Source organism: Rhinoraja longicauda, chromosome 14 (assembly GCF_053455715.1).
Source record: "Rhinoraja longicauda isolate Sanriku21f chromosome 14, sRhiLon1.1, whole genome shotgun sequence".
Lineage (NCBI taxonomy): Eukaryota > Metazoa > Chordata > Chondrichthyes > Rajiformes > Arhynchobatidae > Rhinoraja > Rhinoraja longicauda.
In genome coordinates this window covers 41,220,879-41,239,040 of record NC_135966.1, presented here as the reverse complement: position 1 = coordinate 41,239,040, position 18,162 = coordinate 41,220,879, and the positions used below count along the sequence as shown (strand labels likewise).

The following is an 18,162-nucleotide window of genomic DNA, read 5'->3' as shown; positions in this document are numbered from 1 at the left end:
ATAATTTACATTGAGACCAAGCCAATTAAACTAGGTTAATTGGCTTGGTCTCAATGTAAATTGTCCCTAGTGTGCGTAGGATAGTATTAATGTGCGGGGATCGCTGGTCGGTGCGGACTCAGTCGGCCGAAAAGCCTGTATGTCTTTGGAATGTGGGAAGACCAAACATCTTTGGAGTATGGGAGGAAACCAAAGAAAATCCACGTCGTCATGGGGAGAACGTACAAACTCCCTACAGACAGCACCCGTAATTGGGATCGAACTCGGGTTTCTGGCGCTGTAAGGCAGCAACTCTACCGCTGCGCCACCGTGCCGCACACAGTAATCCATGCTGACCAAGCTAGCCCATCTAATCTAGTCCCATTTCCTCACTTAAAAAATAATAAAAAATAACCGTTAAAAAAACTGCCAGATTACGCTATCATTCTTTCTTTGAGTAGAGTCCTGCAATTAAAAATCCAGCAAAACGGCATTATGATATTCCTTTGGGGAGATCGTATGATTTGGCCTAATCCAGCCTTTAGCTATCATCCATGCACATATGTACCACCTCGCTGGGCTCCACGCCTGGCAATTAGGAGCAGGAAATCCTGCTGGATGTTTCCTTCTATATTCCAAAGATCCCGAAAGGCTTCCTTGACTGTCATTTAATAAATCCTAGGATCTGTATCATCTACCCGATTCAGAAATACCAACTGAGAATTATGAGGGCTCCAAAATAAAGAAAGAGGCAGCCTAAAATATGACTGATGAAAATCAAGAACCCGCAGTCTCTGCAACTCTAAAATGAAAACAGAGAAGGCTGGGAACACTCAGAGATTTGGATTGCAGCCATTGAAAAAAGCACGAGTTGATGAGTCAGCAAAACACAAAGTGCTGGAGGAACTCAGTGGGTCAGGCAGCTTCAGTGGAGGGAATGGACAGGTGACATTTCAGGTGGGGCCTCTTCTTCAGGCAGTTAATGATTCAGGTTGAAAATCTTTCCTCAGAACTGACAAAAAGCATTTCAATCATAAACGTTAACTATTTCTCTTTCTACTGACGCTGCCTGATCCGCTGAGTTTTTCCACAATTTTCTGTAAAGTCTGATTATCACGACTAAAGAGACGAATATATGTTCAGCAAAGAAAAAAACTGCACACATGTTGTTTGAAAACGGTTTGTATTAGTGATTCACGCTTCAGTTTGCCAGCAGATCCGTGCACTGCCTTTCAATGCTGACTAGTGGAATTCATTCAGTTACAATCCCATCTATGTAATGTAGCGTATCTAAACACACCTGCAGAACAGGAGCTACACCTTGTCTTGTTCCTGTGACCCAGGGAATTAACTAAGATTCTTGTCTTATTAAATGCTTAAGTCTCCTTGATTCCTTCCAGTCTGCTCTGTGTTCTCAAACAAACCATCCATTCTTTCAATACTGAGTTACAGCATGAAAACAGGCCCTTCCACCCAACTAACCCACGCCAACAAACGTAGCCCATCTACACTAGTCCCACCACCTGTGTTTCGCCCATATCCCTCTAAAATTATCCCATCCATGCACCTGTCTAAATGCTTCTTAAATGTTGCGTTAAATTAAATATTATTTTTTGTCCCCTGCTCTGCCAACAGTTGCTGCTGGTGTAGACATTAGCCCAGGTCTCTGAAACCACCTCTGTTAGTTTGCCACCTACCTCCCTGACTTCAGTTGCCTCAGTAGGACCCTGATTTTCACCTCCAGTTTTCTCTGAACCAATTCTCTTTCTCATTCTCTCCTTCCCACCATTTCCCCCAGTCTATGCCTCTTAGACTAACCATCCTTTGAGCCAATTTAAGATCCATAGAACATAGAACAGTGCAGCACAGGAACGGCCCTTCAGCCTACAATGTTTATGCCGAACATAATGCCTAGTTAAACTGATATCATCTGCTTGTGCATGAACCATATCGCTCTACGCCCTGCGATTCCATGTGCCTCTCCAAGAACCTCTTCAACACCACTCTGCCCCCACCACCACAGTGTGCCCCAAGCCCCCACCACTCTCTGTGCCCACCACATCTCCATCAAACTTCCCCCCTCCCATGTGTTATTCATTTCCACCCTGGGTAAAATGTTCTGACTGTCTATCCTATCTGTGCCTCTCATAATTTTACATACTTCTATCAAGTCTCCCCTCGACCACTGGCATTCCGGAGAGAACAATCCAAGCCTGTCAAACCTCTCCCTATAGCTAAAAACCTCTAATCTAGGCAGCAACTTCCTCTACATTCTCTCCAAAGCCTCCACATCGTTCCTGTAATGGGACGACCAGTACTGCATGCTGTACTCCCAATGCGGCCTGACCAAAGCCCTATAGACTCTCCCCGGAAATATGTTGGTGATATATGATTTATTTCAAACATAACCAAACTGTATGCTCAATTTGCACAAGTGTTATTAGCTCTGTTTCACATCCGAGGCAGTTTTGCAAGCAGTATATAGGTCTTGCTGGCCCAGCACTAACGTCATGCCTTCACCCAATACTTCATTACAACGGTTACTTTCTTTTCTTCTTGATCACCTGGGGGCGAGCATTAAAATGGATGTTCACTTTAACCAATGGAAACCATGCCAATCCACTGACACGACTGTTATTACACAAGGAAACTGTGTATAGTATGCCATAAAGCAGAAGATTTTCAGAATTATGTTATTCTTTAATCACTATTACACAACGGACATCCAGTTCTGAGCTGTATGGCTTCAATACAGAATTATACAGCACAAAATGAGACCATTAATTCCATTATGGCTATGACAGCAGGAGTAGGCCATTCGGCCCTTCGAGCCAGCACCACCATTCAATGTGATCATGGCTGATCATTCTCAATCAGTACCCCGTTCCTGCCTTCTCCCCATACCCCCTGACTCCACTATCCTTAAGAGCTCTATCTAGTTCTCTCTTGAATGCATTCAGAGACTTGGCCTCTAATACGATACCTCCAATGCTACAATGCGATACGATAGAACTTTATTTATCCCAGGAGGGAAATTGATCTGCCAACAGTGATAAAGCACAAGACACATGAAACATAAAATCAAAGTAATGAGTGGAAAGGATTGAGGATGTGCAAAGATTGAGGTGGAAGGGGGTGAGGGGGCTAATTAGTGTGTGCTAATTATTTGAAAGAACCATTCAATTAGTCACAATTTGCTAATATTTCTCTGTAACTGTAATATTTATTCTTTTCAGGTACATGTTTCAGGTACAAACACAGGACTCATGAAGGTTTCATGTCCGCTTTTTTATATCTTTTCAGTCAGGGCATTTCAGATTATAACACCATGCTGTATTTAATGAAGAAAAAAAGTCTCTTGAATGGTGAACAGTTAGGTTCAAGACTTTTATTCAATGTACAACTTTTGACATAATTATCAGACCTGCAACAAAGTATACCGGCTAAAGTTTCGCTGATGGTCTAAATCTCTTTTGTTAGCTTCAGGGAGCTCATGTGGTATTTGGTCAAACTCTATGTGTATATGGAATCATCAGACTTTGTTGTTGAATAGACACTCATACCACTAGCAGGGTCCAAAAAAAAAATAACATTAACCATCAGTTAGCAATCAAACTCCTTAACATTTTAAGAGGTTCAGAGTTTTTCTTGGGAATTTAGAAACCAATGTGTATTGCAATCAGCCACAGCAAATATCTGAACTTCAGCAGTTGTCCAGATAAGCCAACACTCATCCAATGCATTCTTATTAATGGTGTTCACGGAATCAGAGAATGGTAATAGTGCAGAGGGGGCCATTCAGCTCATTGAATCCATGTAGAGTAATCTCTTAGTAGAGTAATCCAGTCCTATTCCCGATTTTGCATCGTTATTCTCTCTCAATTGACTATCCATCCTCCTTTTGAATGTACTGATTGATCTTGCTTCCACCACCTCTACAGCCAGTGAATTCCAGATCATATCTCTCTTTGATGAAAAAAACTGTTTTATTTCTCCTACCTCTTGTAACTATTGCAAATATATATATATATATATACATATATTACAGTGTAGCGTAGAAACATAGAACAAAGAAAATAGGTGCAGGAATAGGCCATTCTGCCCTGCGAGCCAGCACCGCCATTCACTATGACCATGGCTGATCATCCAAAATCAGTACCCCATTCCTGCTTTTTCCCCATATCCCTTGATTCCATTAAACCTAAGAGCTATATCTAACTCTGTTAGATGAACTCCAAAGTGTGGAGTCATGCATTTTGGTAGTAGGAATAAAAGCATGGACTATTTTCTAAATGGGGAGAGAATCCAGAAATCAGAGGTGCAAAAAGACTTGGGAGTGCTGGTGCAGGATTCTCAAAAAGTTAATTTGCAAGTCAAAGGAAGGCAAAAGCAATGCTAGCATTTATTTCAAGAGGACTAGAATACAAAAACAGGAATGTGATGCTTCGGCTCTACAAGGCGCTGGTCAGGCCACATTTGGAGTATTTTGAGCAATTTTGGGCCCCATATCTGAGGAAGGATGTGCTGGCTCTGGAAAGGGTCCAGAGAAGGTTTACAAGAATGATTCCAGAAATGAATGGGTTAACGTATGATGAGCATTTCATGGAACTGGGCCTCTACTCGATATAATTTAGAATGAAGACCTCATTGCAACTTACCAAATAGTGAACGGCCTGAATAGATTGGATGCAGAGAGGATGTTTCCACGAGAATTAAAGGACGTTCCTTTAGGATGATGAGGAGGAATTTCTTTAGTCAGAGGGTGGTGAATCTGTGGAATTCTTTGTTCACTTCTACCACCTATCCTCTCATCCTTTATCGCTCCATGGAGAACAATCCCAGCATCTGCATTCTAAACTCATAGCTGAAATCTTGCATCCATGGAACCACTCTAGTAGATCTAATTCGGCGGCACAGTGGTGCAGCAGTAGAGTTGCTGCCTTACAGCGAATGCAGCACCGGAGACTCAGGTCCTGACTACGGGCGCCGTGTGTAAGGAGTTTGTACCTTCTCCCCGTGATCTGTGTGGGTTTTCTCCGAGATCAGCTTGTACTGGAGCCTACCAGGGAGAAGGCAATTCTGGATTTAGTGTTGTGTAATGATCCTGATCTGATAAGGGGACTAGAGGTAAAAGAGCCATTAGGAGGCAGTGATCACAACATGATAAGTTTTACTCTGCAAATGGAAAGGCAGAAGGGAAAATCGGAAGTGTCGGTATTACAGTATAGCAAAGGGGATTACAGAGGCATGAGGCAGGAGCTGGCCAAAATTGATTGGAAGGAGGCCCTAGCAGGGAAGACGGTAGAACAGCAATGGCAGGTATTCCTGGGAATAATGCAGAGGTTGCAGGATCAATTTATTCCAAAGAGGTGGAAAGACTCTAAGGGGAGTAAGAGACACCTGTGGCTGACAAGGGAAGTCAGGGACAGCATAAAAATTAAGGAGAGGAAGTATAACATAGCAAAGAAGAGTGGGAAGACAGAGGATTGGGACTCTTTTAAAGAGCAACAAAAGTTAACTAAAAAGGTAATACGGGGAGAAAAGATGAGGTACGAGGGTAAACTAGCCAATAATATAAAGGAGGATAGCAAAAAAAATTTTAGGTACGTGAAGAGGAAAAAAATAGTCAAGGCAAATGTGGGTCCCTTGAAGACAGAAGCAGGGGAATTTATTATGGGGAACAAAGAAATGGCAGACGAGTTAAACCGTTACTTTGGATCTGTCTTCACTGAGGAAGATACACACAATCTCCCAAATGTTCTAGGGGCCGGAGAACCTAGGGTGATGGAGGAACTGAAGGAAATCCGCATTAGGCAGGAAATGGTTTTGGGTAGACTGATGGGACTGAAGGCTGATAAATCCCCAGGGCCTGATGGTCTGCATCCCAGAGTACTTAAGGAGGTGGCTCTAGAAATAGTGGAAGCATTGGAGATCATTTTTCAATGTTCTATAGATTCAGGATCAGTTCCTGTGGATTGGAGAATAGCAAATGTTATCCCACTTTTTAAGAAAGGAGGGAGAGAGAAAACGGGTAATTATAGACCAGTTAGTCTGACATCAGTGGTGGGGAAGATGCTGGAGTCAATTATAAAAGACGAAATTGCTGAGCATTTGGATAGCAGTAACGGGATCATTCCGAGTCAGCATGGATTTACGAAGGGGAAATCATGCTTGACAAATCTACTGGAATTTTTTGAGGATGTAATTAGGAAAATTGACAAGGGAGAGTCAGTGGATGTGGTGTACCTCGACTTTCAGAAAGCCTTCGACAAGGTCCCACATAGGAGATTAGTGGGCAAAATTAGGGCACATGGTATTGGGGGTAGGGTACTGACATGGATAGAAAATTGGTTGACAGACAGAAAGCAAAGAGTGGGGATAAATGGGTCCCTTTCGGAATGGCAGGCAGTGACCAGTGGGGTACCGCAAGGTTCGGTGCTGGGACCCCAGCTATTTACGATATACATTAATGACTTAGACGAAGGGATTAAAAGTACCATTAGCAAATTTGCAGATGATACTAAGTTGGGGGGTAGTGTGAATTGTGAGGAAGATGCAATAAGGCTGCAGGGTGACTTGGACAGGTTGTGTGAGTGGGCGGATACATGGCAGATGCAGTTTAATGTAGATAAGTGTGAGGTTATTCACTTTGGAAGTAAGAATAGAAAGGCAGATTATTATCTGAATGGTGTCAAGTTAGGAGGAGGGGGAGTTCAACGAGATCTGGGTGTCCTAGTGCATCAGTCAATGAAAGGAAGCATGCAGGTACAGCAGGCAGTGAAGAAAGCCAATGGAATGTTGGCCTTCGTAACAAGAGGAGTTGAGTATAGGAGCAAAGAGGTCCTTCTACAGTTGTACCGGGCCCTGGTGAGACCGCACCTGGAGTACTGTGTGCAGTTTTGGTCTCCAAATTTGAGGAAGGATATTCTTGCTATGGAGGGCGTGCAGCGTAGGTTCACTAGGTTAATTCCCGGAATGGCGGGGCTGTCGTATGTTGAAAGGCTGGAGCGATTGGGCTTGTATACACTGGAATTTAGAAGGATGAGGGGGGATCTTATTGAAACATATAAGATAATTAGTGGATTGGACACATTAGAGGCAGATAACATGTTCCCAATGTTGGGGGAGTCCAGAACAAGGGGCCACAGTTTAAGAATAAGGGGTAGGCCATTTAGAACGGAGATGAGGAAGAACTTTTTCAGTCAGAGGGTGGTGAAGGTGTGGAATTCTCTGCCTCAGAAGGCAGTGGAGGCCAGTTCGTTGGATGCTTTCAAGAGAGAGCTGGATAGAGCTCTTAAGGATAGCGGAGTGAGGGGGTATGGGGAGAAGGCAGGAACGGGGTACTGATTGAGAGTGATCAGCCATGATCGCATTGAATGGCGGTGCTGGCTCGAAGGGCTGAATGGCCTACTCCTGCACCTATTGTCTATTGTCTATTGTCTATCTTCGGTTTCCTCCCACACTCCAAAGACGTACAGGTACGTAGGTTAATTGGCTGGGCAAATGTAAAAAAAATTGTCCCTAGTGGGTGTAGGATAGTGTTAATGTGCGGGGATCGCTGGGCGGCGCGGACCCGGTGGGCCGAAGGGCCTGTTTCTGCGCTGTGTCTCTAAATCTAAATCTAAATCTAATTCCCTTTCTCATTATTGGGTTTGTGTTTTGGCATAAGTAGGAGCAGAACTTCTGAACCCAGGTTCTTGCTGAAGTCATTAGGATGTTAAGTTACCTGATGGTCTGCAGGTCTGGAGACTGCCCAGTAGCACTCTGAACTTGCAGTCCCTCAGGTACATGCAGCACATTCCGCATAACTATCACCTTGCACTCGACAACACCTGAAATCATAAGATCTCCCGTCAGGAAGAGAGCTAAACCAGATGTTTTCTACAGGAAACAATCTGACATGTATTTCCGAGACCCCGCGTTTTGTAAAAATATATAATGTCTCTCTGAGCTATACTTGTCCAGTTCAGAGAAATCTCATTGAGGGCACTGCTCTCGAAGTTGGCATAAAATTTGCCTCTTAATGTCCAACCTGGATATGCTCAAATGCAATTTAAAATTATAAACTCTGGTCCTGCCTAATCTCTATAATTGTAATAGTCTGTCAAGTAGAATGCAGTGTGTTCCCTTCGCGACTTCTGAACATCTGTCCACTCACACATAAAATACATCTCTGGGAAGTGTACAGTTCTTGTTTATAAACTTAATTTAATAACTAGACGCTTCACTGGATTTTTGGCTCTTCCCTGCAGTGTACAGGGCCCTAGTGAGACCGCACCTGGAGTACTGTGTGCAGTTTTGGTCTCCAAATTTGAGGAAGGATATTCTTGCTATTGAGGGCGTGCAGCGTAGGTTTACTAGGTTAATTCCCAAAATGGCGGGACTATCATATGTTGAAAGACTGGAGCGACTAGGCTTGTATACACTGGAATTTAGAAGGATGAGAGGAGATCTTATCGAAACATATAAGATTATTAAGGGGTTGGACACGTTAGAGGCAGGAAACATGTTCCCAATGTTGGGGGAGTCCAGAACAAGGGGCCACAGTTTAAGAATAAGGGGTAGGCCATTTAGAACTGAGATGAGGAAAACCATTTTCAGTCAGAGAGTTGTGAATCTGTGGAATTCTCTGCCTCAGAAGGCAGTGAAGGCCAATTCTCTGAATGCATTCAAGAGAGAGCTAGATAGAGCTCTTAAGGATAGCGGAGTTAGCGGGTATGGGGAGAAGGCAGGAACGGGGTACTGATTGAGAATGATCAGCCATGATCACATTGAATGGCGGTGCTGGCTCGAAGGGCCGAATGGCCTCCTCCTGCACCTATTGTCTATTGTCTAATTTCTAAAGCTTCACTTTGGGATACAAACATTTGACAAGTGCTGCAGGTGAGGGCTGAAGACTTAAAAATGAAGCTAAAATAGTATTATACAATGAGTCCAATAACCTATTATCTCAGATTAATAAGTCACAATGTGGCTCATGTAACATTAAAATATGCCAGAAAATTCAGATAATTTGTTTGCTCTGATCTGGTGATTTACCTGATGGGTACTTCATATTAAACACTCAACCCAGCCCACGCATGGCCCTTTCTCAAAAGCAACATCAATTAAATTATTTATTCAGTTCTTTATGAGGGGGATGTTTATTGTTAAAAAATATTGCCCCAGACTGCTGAAGCTGGCCTTGGACCATGCATGGTCTTTTTAAAAATATATGAATAAATTAATAGAAATTCCATCCTATTTTATCAATTATTTGAACATTACTGGCAAAACAAGAATTTATCATCACCCCTCTCGTCATTAGTCACCTTCCTGAGCAGGTTAAAAAAACGGGGGAGTTCTTGGATGTAAACTCAGTGACAATGAAGAAGCAGCAACTGATTCTCTAGAACTGGAAAGGAGCGCTCAGTTGATGGTGCTTCCACCTGCAGGCTATCTCCATGTTCTTGGTGGTAATGCTCAGGGTTTTGGAAGGTGCTGTCAGAGTGGCCCCTCCCACAGGGGCCACAAGGCTTGATCTCCTGGAGCCGGGTCTCTGTCTTTCTCTCTCTCGCTCTGTCTTTCTCTCGCTCTGTCTTTCTCTCGCTCTGTCTTTCTCTCGCTCTGTCTTTCTCTCGCTCTGTCTTTCTCTCTCTCTCTCTCTCTCTCTCTCTCTCTCTCTCTCTCTCTCTCTCTCTCTCTCTCTCTCTCTCTCTCTCTCTCTCTCTCTCTCTCTCTCTCTCTCTCCCTCCCTCCCTCTCTCTCTCTCTCTCTCTCTCTCTCTCTCTCTCTCTCTCTCTCTCTCTCTCTCTCTCTCTCTCTCTCTCTCTCTCTCTCTCTCTCTCCCTCCCTCTCTCTCTCTCTCTCTCTCTCTCTCTCTCTCTCTCTCTCTCTCTCTCTCTCTCTCTCTCTCTCTCTCTCTCTCTCTCTCTCTCTCTCTCTCTGTATGAGTGCTGAGTTGGACCATAAAATGGCCCATCGATAAAATGGCTGTTGCATTTGCGACTTGACTATGAACTTATTTCTCCCATTAATGTTGTCGGCTGAAAATGTATCAAAGATATTTTAATATTTCAGATTCTTCTCTGAGATTCACTGGCGACAGTTACCTGAAGTATCGTTATCTGAGTGAAGAAGATCCAATGAAGATAAAGATCAACTTCCAAATGCAAACAGTGCAGAGAGAGGCAGTAGTGATGTACACTCACGGAGCTGACTCTAGCCTTGTGGAGGTAAGAACACAATTGGTTCAATGCAAAGAGAGAGAGACTCCCATTTACTTCCATTCCATTCACATTCAGGATAACCCGGATAATTTTTATTTGTACTCTGATCAAAGGGTAAGAAAGTTGCTCAAGAATGTGCTAAAGACACTGGTAACAACAAGCTAGTCTATTTAACATCAATAGCGTATAAGCTTCACAGCTTTGCATTCAGTGCTTCACAATGTCCACCAGCTCAACGTCATCCCATCACCATTCCCCCAAATTCGGAGGAAGGGTCGTCGACACAAACACTCACTGGTGTCTCCTTCCACAGATGTTGCTTGACTGGCATTTCTGTTCTTTTTAACACTTCAAAAGGAAATTAGATAGATACTTGATGAAATCGGGTAGTAAAGCCATGGGCATAGGGAGGGGAATGGAACTTGATGGGCTAAATAGTTCCTTCTGTACTGTAATGACTCTGACCCAGAGAAACACATCAACCTATTTACACAAAGAAATCTCCCACCACTGTAATGAGATGGTTATTATATTATCCTCTTTTAGTAATGATGATCGACAGTTAAATATCTTTCATACTTTCTTAATAAATAGAATCACAGTATTGTAGAGCACAAAAGCAATCCCTTGCAGCCAACGGTGATGCGTCTACACCAATTCCATTTGCCTGCATTAAGCTCCCATCTTAAGCTCCACCTTTGCTATCCAAAATGTGTCCAAACACCTTCTAAACATTGTAATTGTATCTACCTTCACCACCTTGTCTGCCAGCTCATTCTGGACATTCACCACCCTCTGTGTGCTCTGATAGAAACTATCTCTGATAGAAACTAGCACAGACCTGTGGCTGAATGCCCTCCCACTCCAAAGCTATTATCTGGCTCCAGGTAGAAACATGTGACAAAATGAGCACACCCTCAGAAGTTCACCTTTGGGCCAATTATCCATCAAGGTGGTGAACAGTCTATCTTAACTTCAGTGAGGGGTGGATGGGGATATAACATCCTGAGAATGAATGGCCGATGGTTGAAGACACGGTTGGGCGGCACGGTAGCGCAGCGGTAGAGTTGCTGCTTTACAGCGAATGCAGCGCCGGAGACTCAGGTTCGATCCTGACTACGGGTGCTGCACTGTAAGGAGTTTGTACGTTCTCCCCGTGACCTGCGTGGGTTTTCTCCGAGATCTTCGGTTTCCTCCCACACTCCAAAGACGTACAGGTATGTAGGTTAATTGGCTGGGTAAATGTAAAAATTGTCCGGTGTAGGATAGTGTTAATGTACGGGGATCACTGGGCGGCACGGACTTGGAGGGCCGAAAAGGCCTGTTTCCGGCTGTATATATATGATGATGATATGATGATGACATAATAAAATGATGAGAAAAATTGTAAATAATAGGAAACACACTGCTGAAACAGGAAGGGAACTGGTGATGCTGAAAATTGATCAATATAATGGGTGTCAAGGGTGATGGGGAGAAGGCAGGAGAATGGGGTTTAGAGGGAAAGATAGATCAGCCATGATTGAATGGCAGAGTAGACTTGATGGGCTGAATTGCCTAATTCTGCTCCTAGAACTTGTGAACTTCTCAGATGACCTGACGAGGCAGCATTGTCTGCATAACATTAACTAATACTGATAGTATTTATAGAGATAGTCAGGACCATATTTTAAAATATTTCTCTTTGACTGTCTTTCACAGGTTATCGATGGAAAATTGGTGTTCACTTATGCCTGTGATGGAAAGATTAGTGTTTTGTCAGTGAACAATGTTTCAGTCAATGATGGCCTGTGGCACTCTGTTGTGGTTGAGATAACCAACGTGTTAGCAAAGCTAGTGCTGGACACTGTGCACATTGCTTCTGCTGCACTCTCTACAACCTGCCGCAGAAATCCTGCAGTGTTCTTTGGGGGTAAAGTTCAAGAGGACAATAATCACAAGAAAACAACAAGGGCGTTTAAGGGGTGCCTTGGTTCTATTGAGTTCCAGAGAGGCAACATGAGTGAAGACGGTGGGAAGAGTGAACCAAATGTGGTCGTTGAAACGTCAATGGGAATCGAAGCCTGCTGCCCCCGTTTTGGAGGCTGTATGAAGGCACCATGTCAGAATGGAGGATTGTGCATTGAAACTCCACCTGGAGGTGAGTAATCCACACATCGGTAAAAGACAAGGCATTTTGCTCTGCATGCAGTAGACTTAAAGGATATTTATCTAACCTCATCTGGTAATTCAGTCAGTTCATTCAGTAACGAAAAAGCTCATATAGCAGCAAAACCATTAACCTTTAATGTCTCTGCTCTGTAATGAAGAATGAGGTTCCAATGATATTTATCGATTCCACATAATAGCTCAGAAGGTTTAATGGAAAAGTGGATAAGATTAGAAGAAAAGGCAAAGAAGGCTGTTAACAGTGCAGTTTATAACAGAATATGTAAATATTCTTTTTTTTTGTCTTTAATCCAGGGTATTTTTGCAAGTGTCCAAAGAACATACTTGGCGTGCACTGTGAGCTCATCAACCACCCTTGCCTTTCAAAGCCCTGTTCGAACGGTGGATCTTGTATCCCACATAAGAGTGGCTACACGTGTAACTGCACAAAGGAGTTTTCAGGACCGAGGTAAAGACCTAATTACATTCACTGCCTCTGTTCCTTCCATCTCCCTATTGGCAAAGAGAAGGGCTAAACATTGCAGTATGCTAAATAAAATCTCTCACATCACTAGCTGCAGGCTATATCTGATGTGTTGCTTCATTGCTTGAAACAAAGTACTTTATTTCAGAAAACAGTGTTCCCATTGTTCACCCCTCAGTTGAAAATCATACTAAATGCCTGTCTAACTCCTGCATAATATTACAGGGGCTGTCAACCGTAGTCATTCCAAACATTCCCCATTGTGGAATCATTGTACCTGATCAGCCCGGACCCAAACGCATATACGTAGAGATTATTTCTGGAGATTGGGATAATTTTTTGTTACAGTTCAATGCCAATCTCTCCATGATTCTCTTATTCCTTGCCACAGATATACAAGGAATTTAATTTACTATCTTTCACCAAGATTGTTATAATGCTCCCCTCTTGACCGGGCCAACCTCAAGAATTACTCTACCTGGTCAGATATGAGTCTTCTCTCACCTTTATCTTAACAAAGTCCCCTTCTATTGCTTTCATCTAAATGTAGCTTTCCTTCAGTTAGTCCAACAATATTTTGGTGAGATGAGGATGAATTTTGTTAGTCAGAGGGTGGTGAATGTGTGGAATTCTTTGACACAGAAGGCTGTGGAGGCCAAGTCAATGGATATTTTTTAAGGCAGAGAAAGATAGATTCTTGGTTAGTACGGGTGTCAAGGGTTATGGGAAGAAGGCAGGAGAATGGGGTTAGGAGGGAGAGATAGATCAGCCATGATTGAATGGCAGAGTAGACTTGATGGGCTGAATGGCCTAATTTTGCTCCTATCACTTATGACCTTATGACCTCAAGGCTCTTTTGCATCTTTACCTCCTTTTCTGACTCACCTGAAAGTGGAAGCAATTTCTTTCTGTCTGTCAGATTGAATCACATCATAATATTAAGCATCCCTCAGATCTCCACTAAGTCTTTTGTTAATTCAGAGATAAGAGTGGAAGGTTCTTCAGTGTTAGTGAAAGTTGTACACTTGGAGAGACCGTGAAACTTGAGGCAATTTTTCAATTGAAGATGACACATTTTAAAAGGAAAAAGAAGGAAATATCCTTTGCTGCCTGCCTACAATTCTTATAAATCAGAATCATTTGAAACTCTCCCATTCTGAGGTGGCATCAGTCCTGTTCCCTGGTGGAGACACAAGGAACTGCGGATGCTGAATTCTTGAGCAAAACTCATTGCTGAAGGGAGTCAGTGGATCAGGCAACATCCTTCAGTCGGAAGAGAGGTTCCCGACCCGAAACATTGCCCATGCATTCCCTCCATAGATGCTGCTTGACCCACTGATTTCCTCCAGCACCTTGTGTTCTATTCCCTGGTGGGTTTTGCTATCAATGTTTCTGAATTGTGGAGATTGCTCTATTTACTTTAGTTGTCCTACTATGGTTGTTCTACATATTAATAATAATAACAATAATAATAATAATAATAATAATAATAATTAATAACAATAATAATAATAAAATTGTTGAAAACATTAGTGACGCAGTGGTGCTGGTTTCCGACGGGCACTGTGACGGACGCTCTACATACTTTGGTCTTTGCACCATCATAGAAACATAGAAAATAGGTGCAGGAGTAGGCCATTCGGCCCTTTGAGCCTGCACCGCCATTCAATATGATCATGGCTTATCATCCAACTCAGTATCCTGTACCTGCCTTCTCTCCATACCCCCTGATCCCTTTAGCCACAAGGACCACATCTAACTCCCTCTTAAATATAGCAAATGAACTGGCCTCAACTACCTTCTGTGGCAGAGAATTCCACAGATTCACCACTCTGTGTGAAAAAAAAACTTTCTCATCTCGGTCCTAAAAGACTTCCCCCTTCTCCTTAAACTGTGACCCCTTGTTCTGGACTTCCCCAACATCGGGAACAATCTTCCTGCATCTAGCCTGTCCAACCCCTTAAGAATTTTGTGAGTTTCTATAAGATCCCCCCTCAATCTTCTAAATTCCATCATGGTCGTTTACTTAGAATAGTTGAAAATGTATTGTATATTTTTGTTATCTAATGTGCCTGTAAAACAGCAGCAAGTAAGAATCTCATTGTTCCTGTTCATGTCCGATGCATATGACAAATAATCATTATTGCGTTCTCTTGCAAAGCCTTCTGTGCTCCCACAACACAAAACAGCAGTCATTATGAGACAGTGAAGACCATAAATCCTGATCCATTTTTCTTTCCTTAACCATCTGTGGTTGGGTTTAGGTTGACAACGACGTTGCCTGTTCCAAAATGGTGATTATAAATTGAAACTGTGGTGGCACAGTGGTACAGGGCACTACAGTGGCACGCCTCATAGAACTGCCACCTCACAGTGCCAATGCCACAGACCCGGGTTCTATCCTGAGCTCCGGTGCTGTCTGTGTGGAGTTTGCACGTCCTCCCTGTGACCACGTGGGTTTCCACCCACATTCCAAAGATGTGTGGGTTTGAAGGTTACCTACCCTCGAGAATTTGCCCCTAGAGTGTGGGGAATGGAGGTGAAAATGTGCTAACATAGAACTAGCGTGAATGGGTGATAGATGGTTAGCGTGGACTCGATGGGCAGTATGGCCTGTTTCCATGCTGTATCTTTCAATCAATCGATCAATCCAAGTGTTTCACCTCCATGAAAGCTCCTAACAGTTGATTGCTTTCAATCTCCAGATGCGACGAGGATTTGGATGAATGTCTGAAGCACCCTTGCATGCACAATGGGAGCTGCGAGAACATGCATGGTTCCTTTAACTGCAGCTGTGCGCCTGGATACTCCGGCACTTTGTGTGAGACTTTGGTGAAGGAGTCCTTGCGCAGTTCTCCACTGCTGATCGGCAAGATCGAAATCATTGAGATAGTAATGGCCATCCTGGCAGTCTGCATCTTAGTTGCTCTGTTTGTCATCATCCGTAAGTTCAAGTGCGGCAAGAAGAAACAGCCCATGCTGAGGGTCCTGGGCAGCAATGAGCTGTCCAAGAGCGAATCCGTCAAGAGCCCTCCTTGCTGTGAGTCGCATTCATCAGCACTCATCCCGCTCAATATCCTCAAGGGCTCCACGTACGACTTAAACAAAGACCCCTACCGAGGATTCGGATGCCAGGGACAGCCAGAGCTCAACTCTTTCACACCGTCCCACTGCAAGGGCAGGCCGATGGTTGTGTGCAGTGTGGCACCCAACCTCCCCCCTCCTCCTTCATCCAACTCAGACAACGAGTCCATCCCCAAAACCACCTGGGAGTGCGAGTACGAAGGTAAGAGCATTCAGTTCCTCAAGTGTGTTCTTTCTATTGGGAACAAATTATAAGTTTAATCATCTCTGATTCAAGTTTATCAGACTAGTGAGTTGAGCCAGTGTGCTATGGTTTGCATATTTGATTTCTCTAATTTCACATAACCCCTGCATTCCCTCTCTTCCCCCCCCTAGTCATCCTACTAGTTCCACTGTTCGCATCCATGTACCCCTTTGTTATCACGTCTTCCACAGCCAACAATGGGCCATTATGGGCTTCACCTTTCCTTGGTCATCTGTTGCCAGCCCTTATTTGTTCTGGCTTTTTCTTACCTCCATTTCCCTCCCCTCTATTTTCCGTCTGAAGAAGGATCCCAACCCAAAATGCCACCCAATCTTTTTCTTCAGACCTTCTGCGTTACTTCAGCACTTTGTGTCTGTCTTCAGTATAAACCAGCATCTGCAGTTCCTTTCTAAGCAATTGACCTGAGTAGATCAGGACATTTCCAGCATTGATGCCATGTGTGTGCTGAATTACCTCATCTTGCACAGCTTGCAATAGATCAGCAAAATGGCTTTAATACCCCATTTGGTATTAAATGGGTTTAAATGTTCCGTGTCATTTCTAAGCCAATAATGTAACATTTCCTAAAAGGACACAAGGTGCTGGAGTAATTCAGCAGGTCAGGCATCATCACTGGAGAACATGGATAGGTGACATTTCGGGTCAAGATCCTTCTAAAGACTGATTGTGGGGGGGGGGGGGGGGGGGGGGGGGGGGGGAGAAAGCTGGAAAAGGGGAGAGGCAGGGCAAAGCATGGAAGGTAATAGGCAGAAGGGGATTGATTGATAAGCAGGCAATCTGCAGAAGGGTCTCGACCCGAAATATCCCCATTCCTTCTCTCCAGCCTGTCCTGTTGAGTTACTCCAGCTTTTTGTGTCTATCTTTGGTTGGAACCAAAGCCGGAGATAAGAGCAGAAGGTGTAAGAGCACTTCCTTCCTGTCGTAATAGCTGGAGCAACATTAATCCATGGATTGTAATGGATCATGAAGGAAGTGTCTCACCAGTTTCTTAAGATGCCATGGGCATGGCATTAAGTGTGGTATTGCTAACATTAGCACTTCCTCAAAATAAGTATTAATAAAAGCATGAAAGGGAACCGTATTCTTGAAAGTGTCTAATTCTTGCTTTGTTTGCTAGTAAGGCAGTGTGATAGGATGGATCAATGGTATAATGTCAGAATTAAAATGGTGCACCGTTCCTTTGCATAAGTCCAAATGAAGCTCAAATAAAATAGTTTACCAAATCCAACTTTTATGAAGCAAATTCAACTTTTTAAATCTGTATCGTGTCCTAGAATGGCATTCCTGGGAGGCATTTAAGGCTTCTGGTCAACCTGTCCAAACCTGCAGAAAATGTTCCTAAAGCAGCATTGAATTGTACCCGGTCTCAATGCCACTGATCTCTGCAGTTAAACAAGTGAAGGAAAAACTATTAAGAGTCAAGAGTGAAGGGTCAAGAGAGTTTTCTTGTCGTGTGTCCCAGACAGACCAATGGCATTCTTACTTGCACAACAGAATCTGTAAACATAGTACACTGTAAACAATATGATAAACGAGAGAGAAACAAAAAGTCCAGTGTGTATATATACACATACTCACAAGCACACACACAAATATCTATATATATATACATACATATATATATTTACGCACATACGTACACACAAAAAAAATAGTAGTGCAATAATAACAATAATAGTCTATTGTAGTTGAGAGCTTATTTGAGGTTGTTGTGTTTAATAGCCTGATGGCCGTAGGGAAGAAGCTGTTCCTGAACCTGGACGTTACAGTTTTCAGGCTCCTCTACCTTCTTCCCGATGGCTGGAGTGAAATGAGAGTGTGGCCAGGGTGGTGTGGGTCTCTGATGAGGCTGGCTGCCTTTTTGAGGTAGCGACTCCGGTAAATCCCTTCGATGGTGGGTTGGTCAGAGCCGGTGATGGACTTGCCGTGTTCACAATTCGTTTAGAGATACAGCACGGAAACAGACCCTTCAGCCTTCTGGGTCCGCGCCGACC

At 43.4% G+C, this 18,162-nt stretch overlaps 1 protein-coding gene across 1 annotated transcript in view; it reads left to right on the top strand.

Moving 5' to 3' along the window:
- LOC144600221 (protocadherin Fat 1-like) overlaps positions 1 to 18,162 on the top strand; it is a 119,849-nt gene that overhangs the window by 89,226 nt on the left and 12,461 nt on the right. Inside the window, exons 19-22 of the mRNA XM_078411753.1 lie at positions 10,039 to 10,193; positions 11,889 to 12,327; positions 12,651 to 12,804; positions 15,525 to 16,105. Coding sequence (XP_078267879.1) covers positions 10,039 to 10,193; positions 11,889 to 12,327; positions 12,651 to 12,804; positions 15,525 to 16,105 — 1,329 coding nt within the window. The remainder of the gene's footprint in view (positions 1 to 10,038; positions 10,194 to 11,888; positions 12,328 to 12,650; positions 12,805 to 15,524; positions 16,106 to 18,162) is intronic.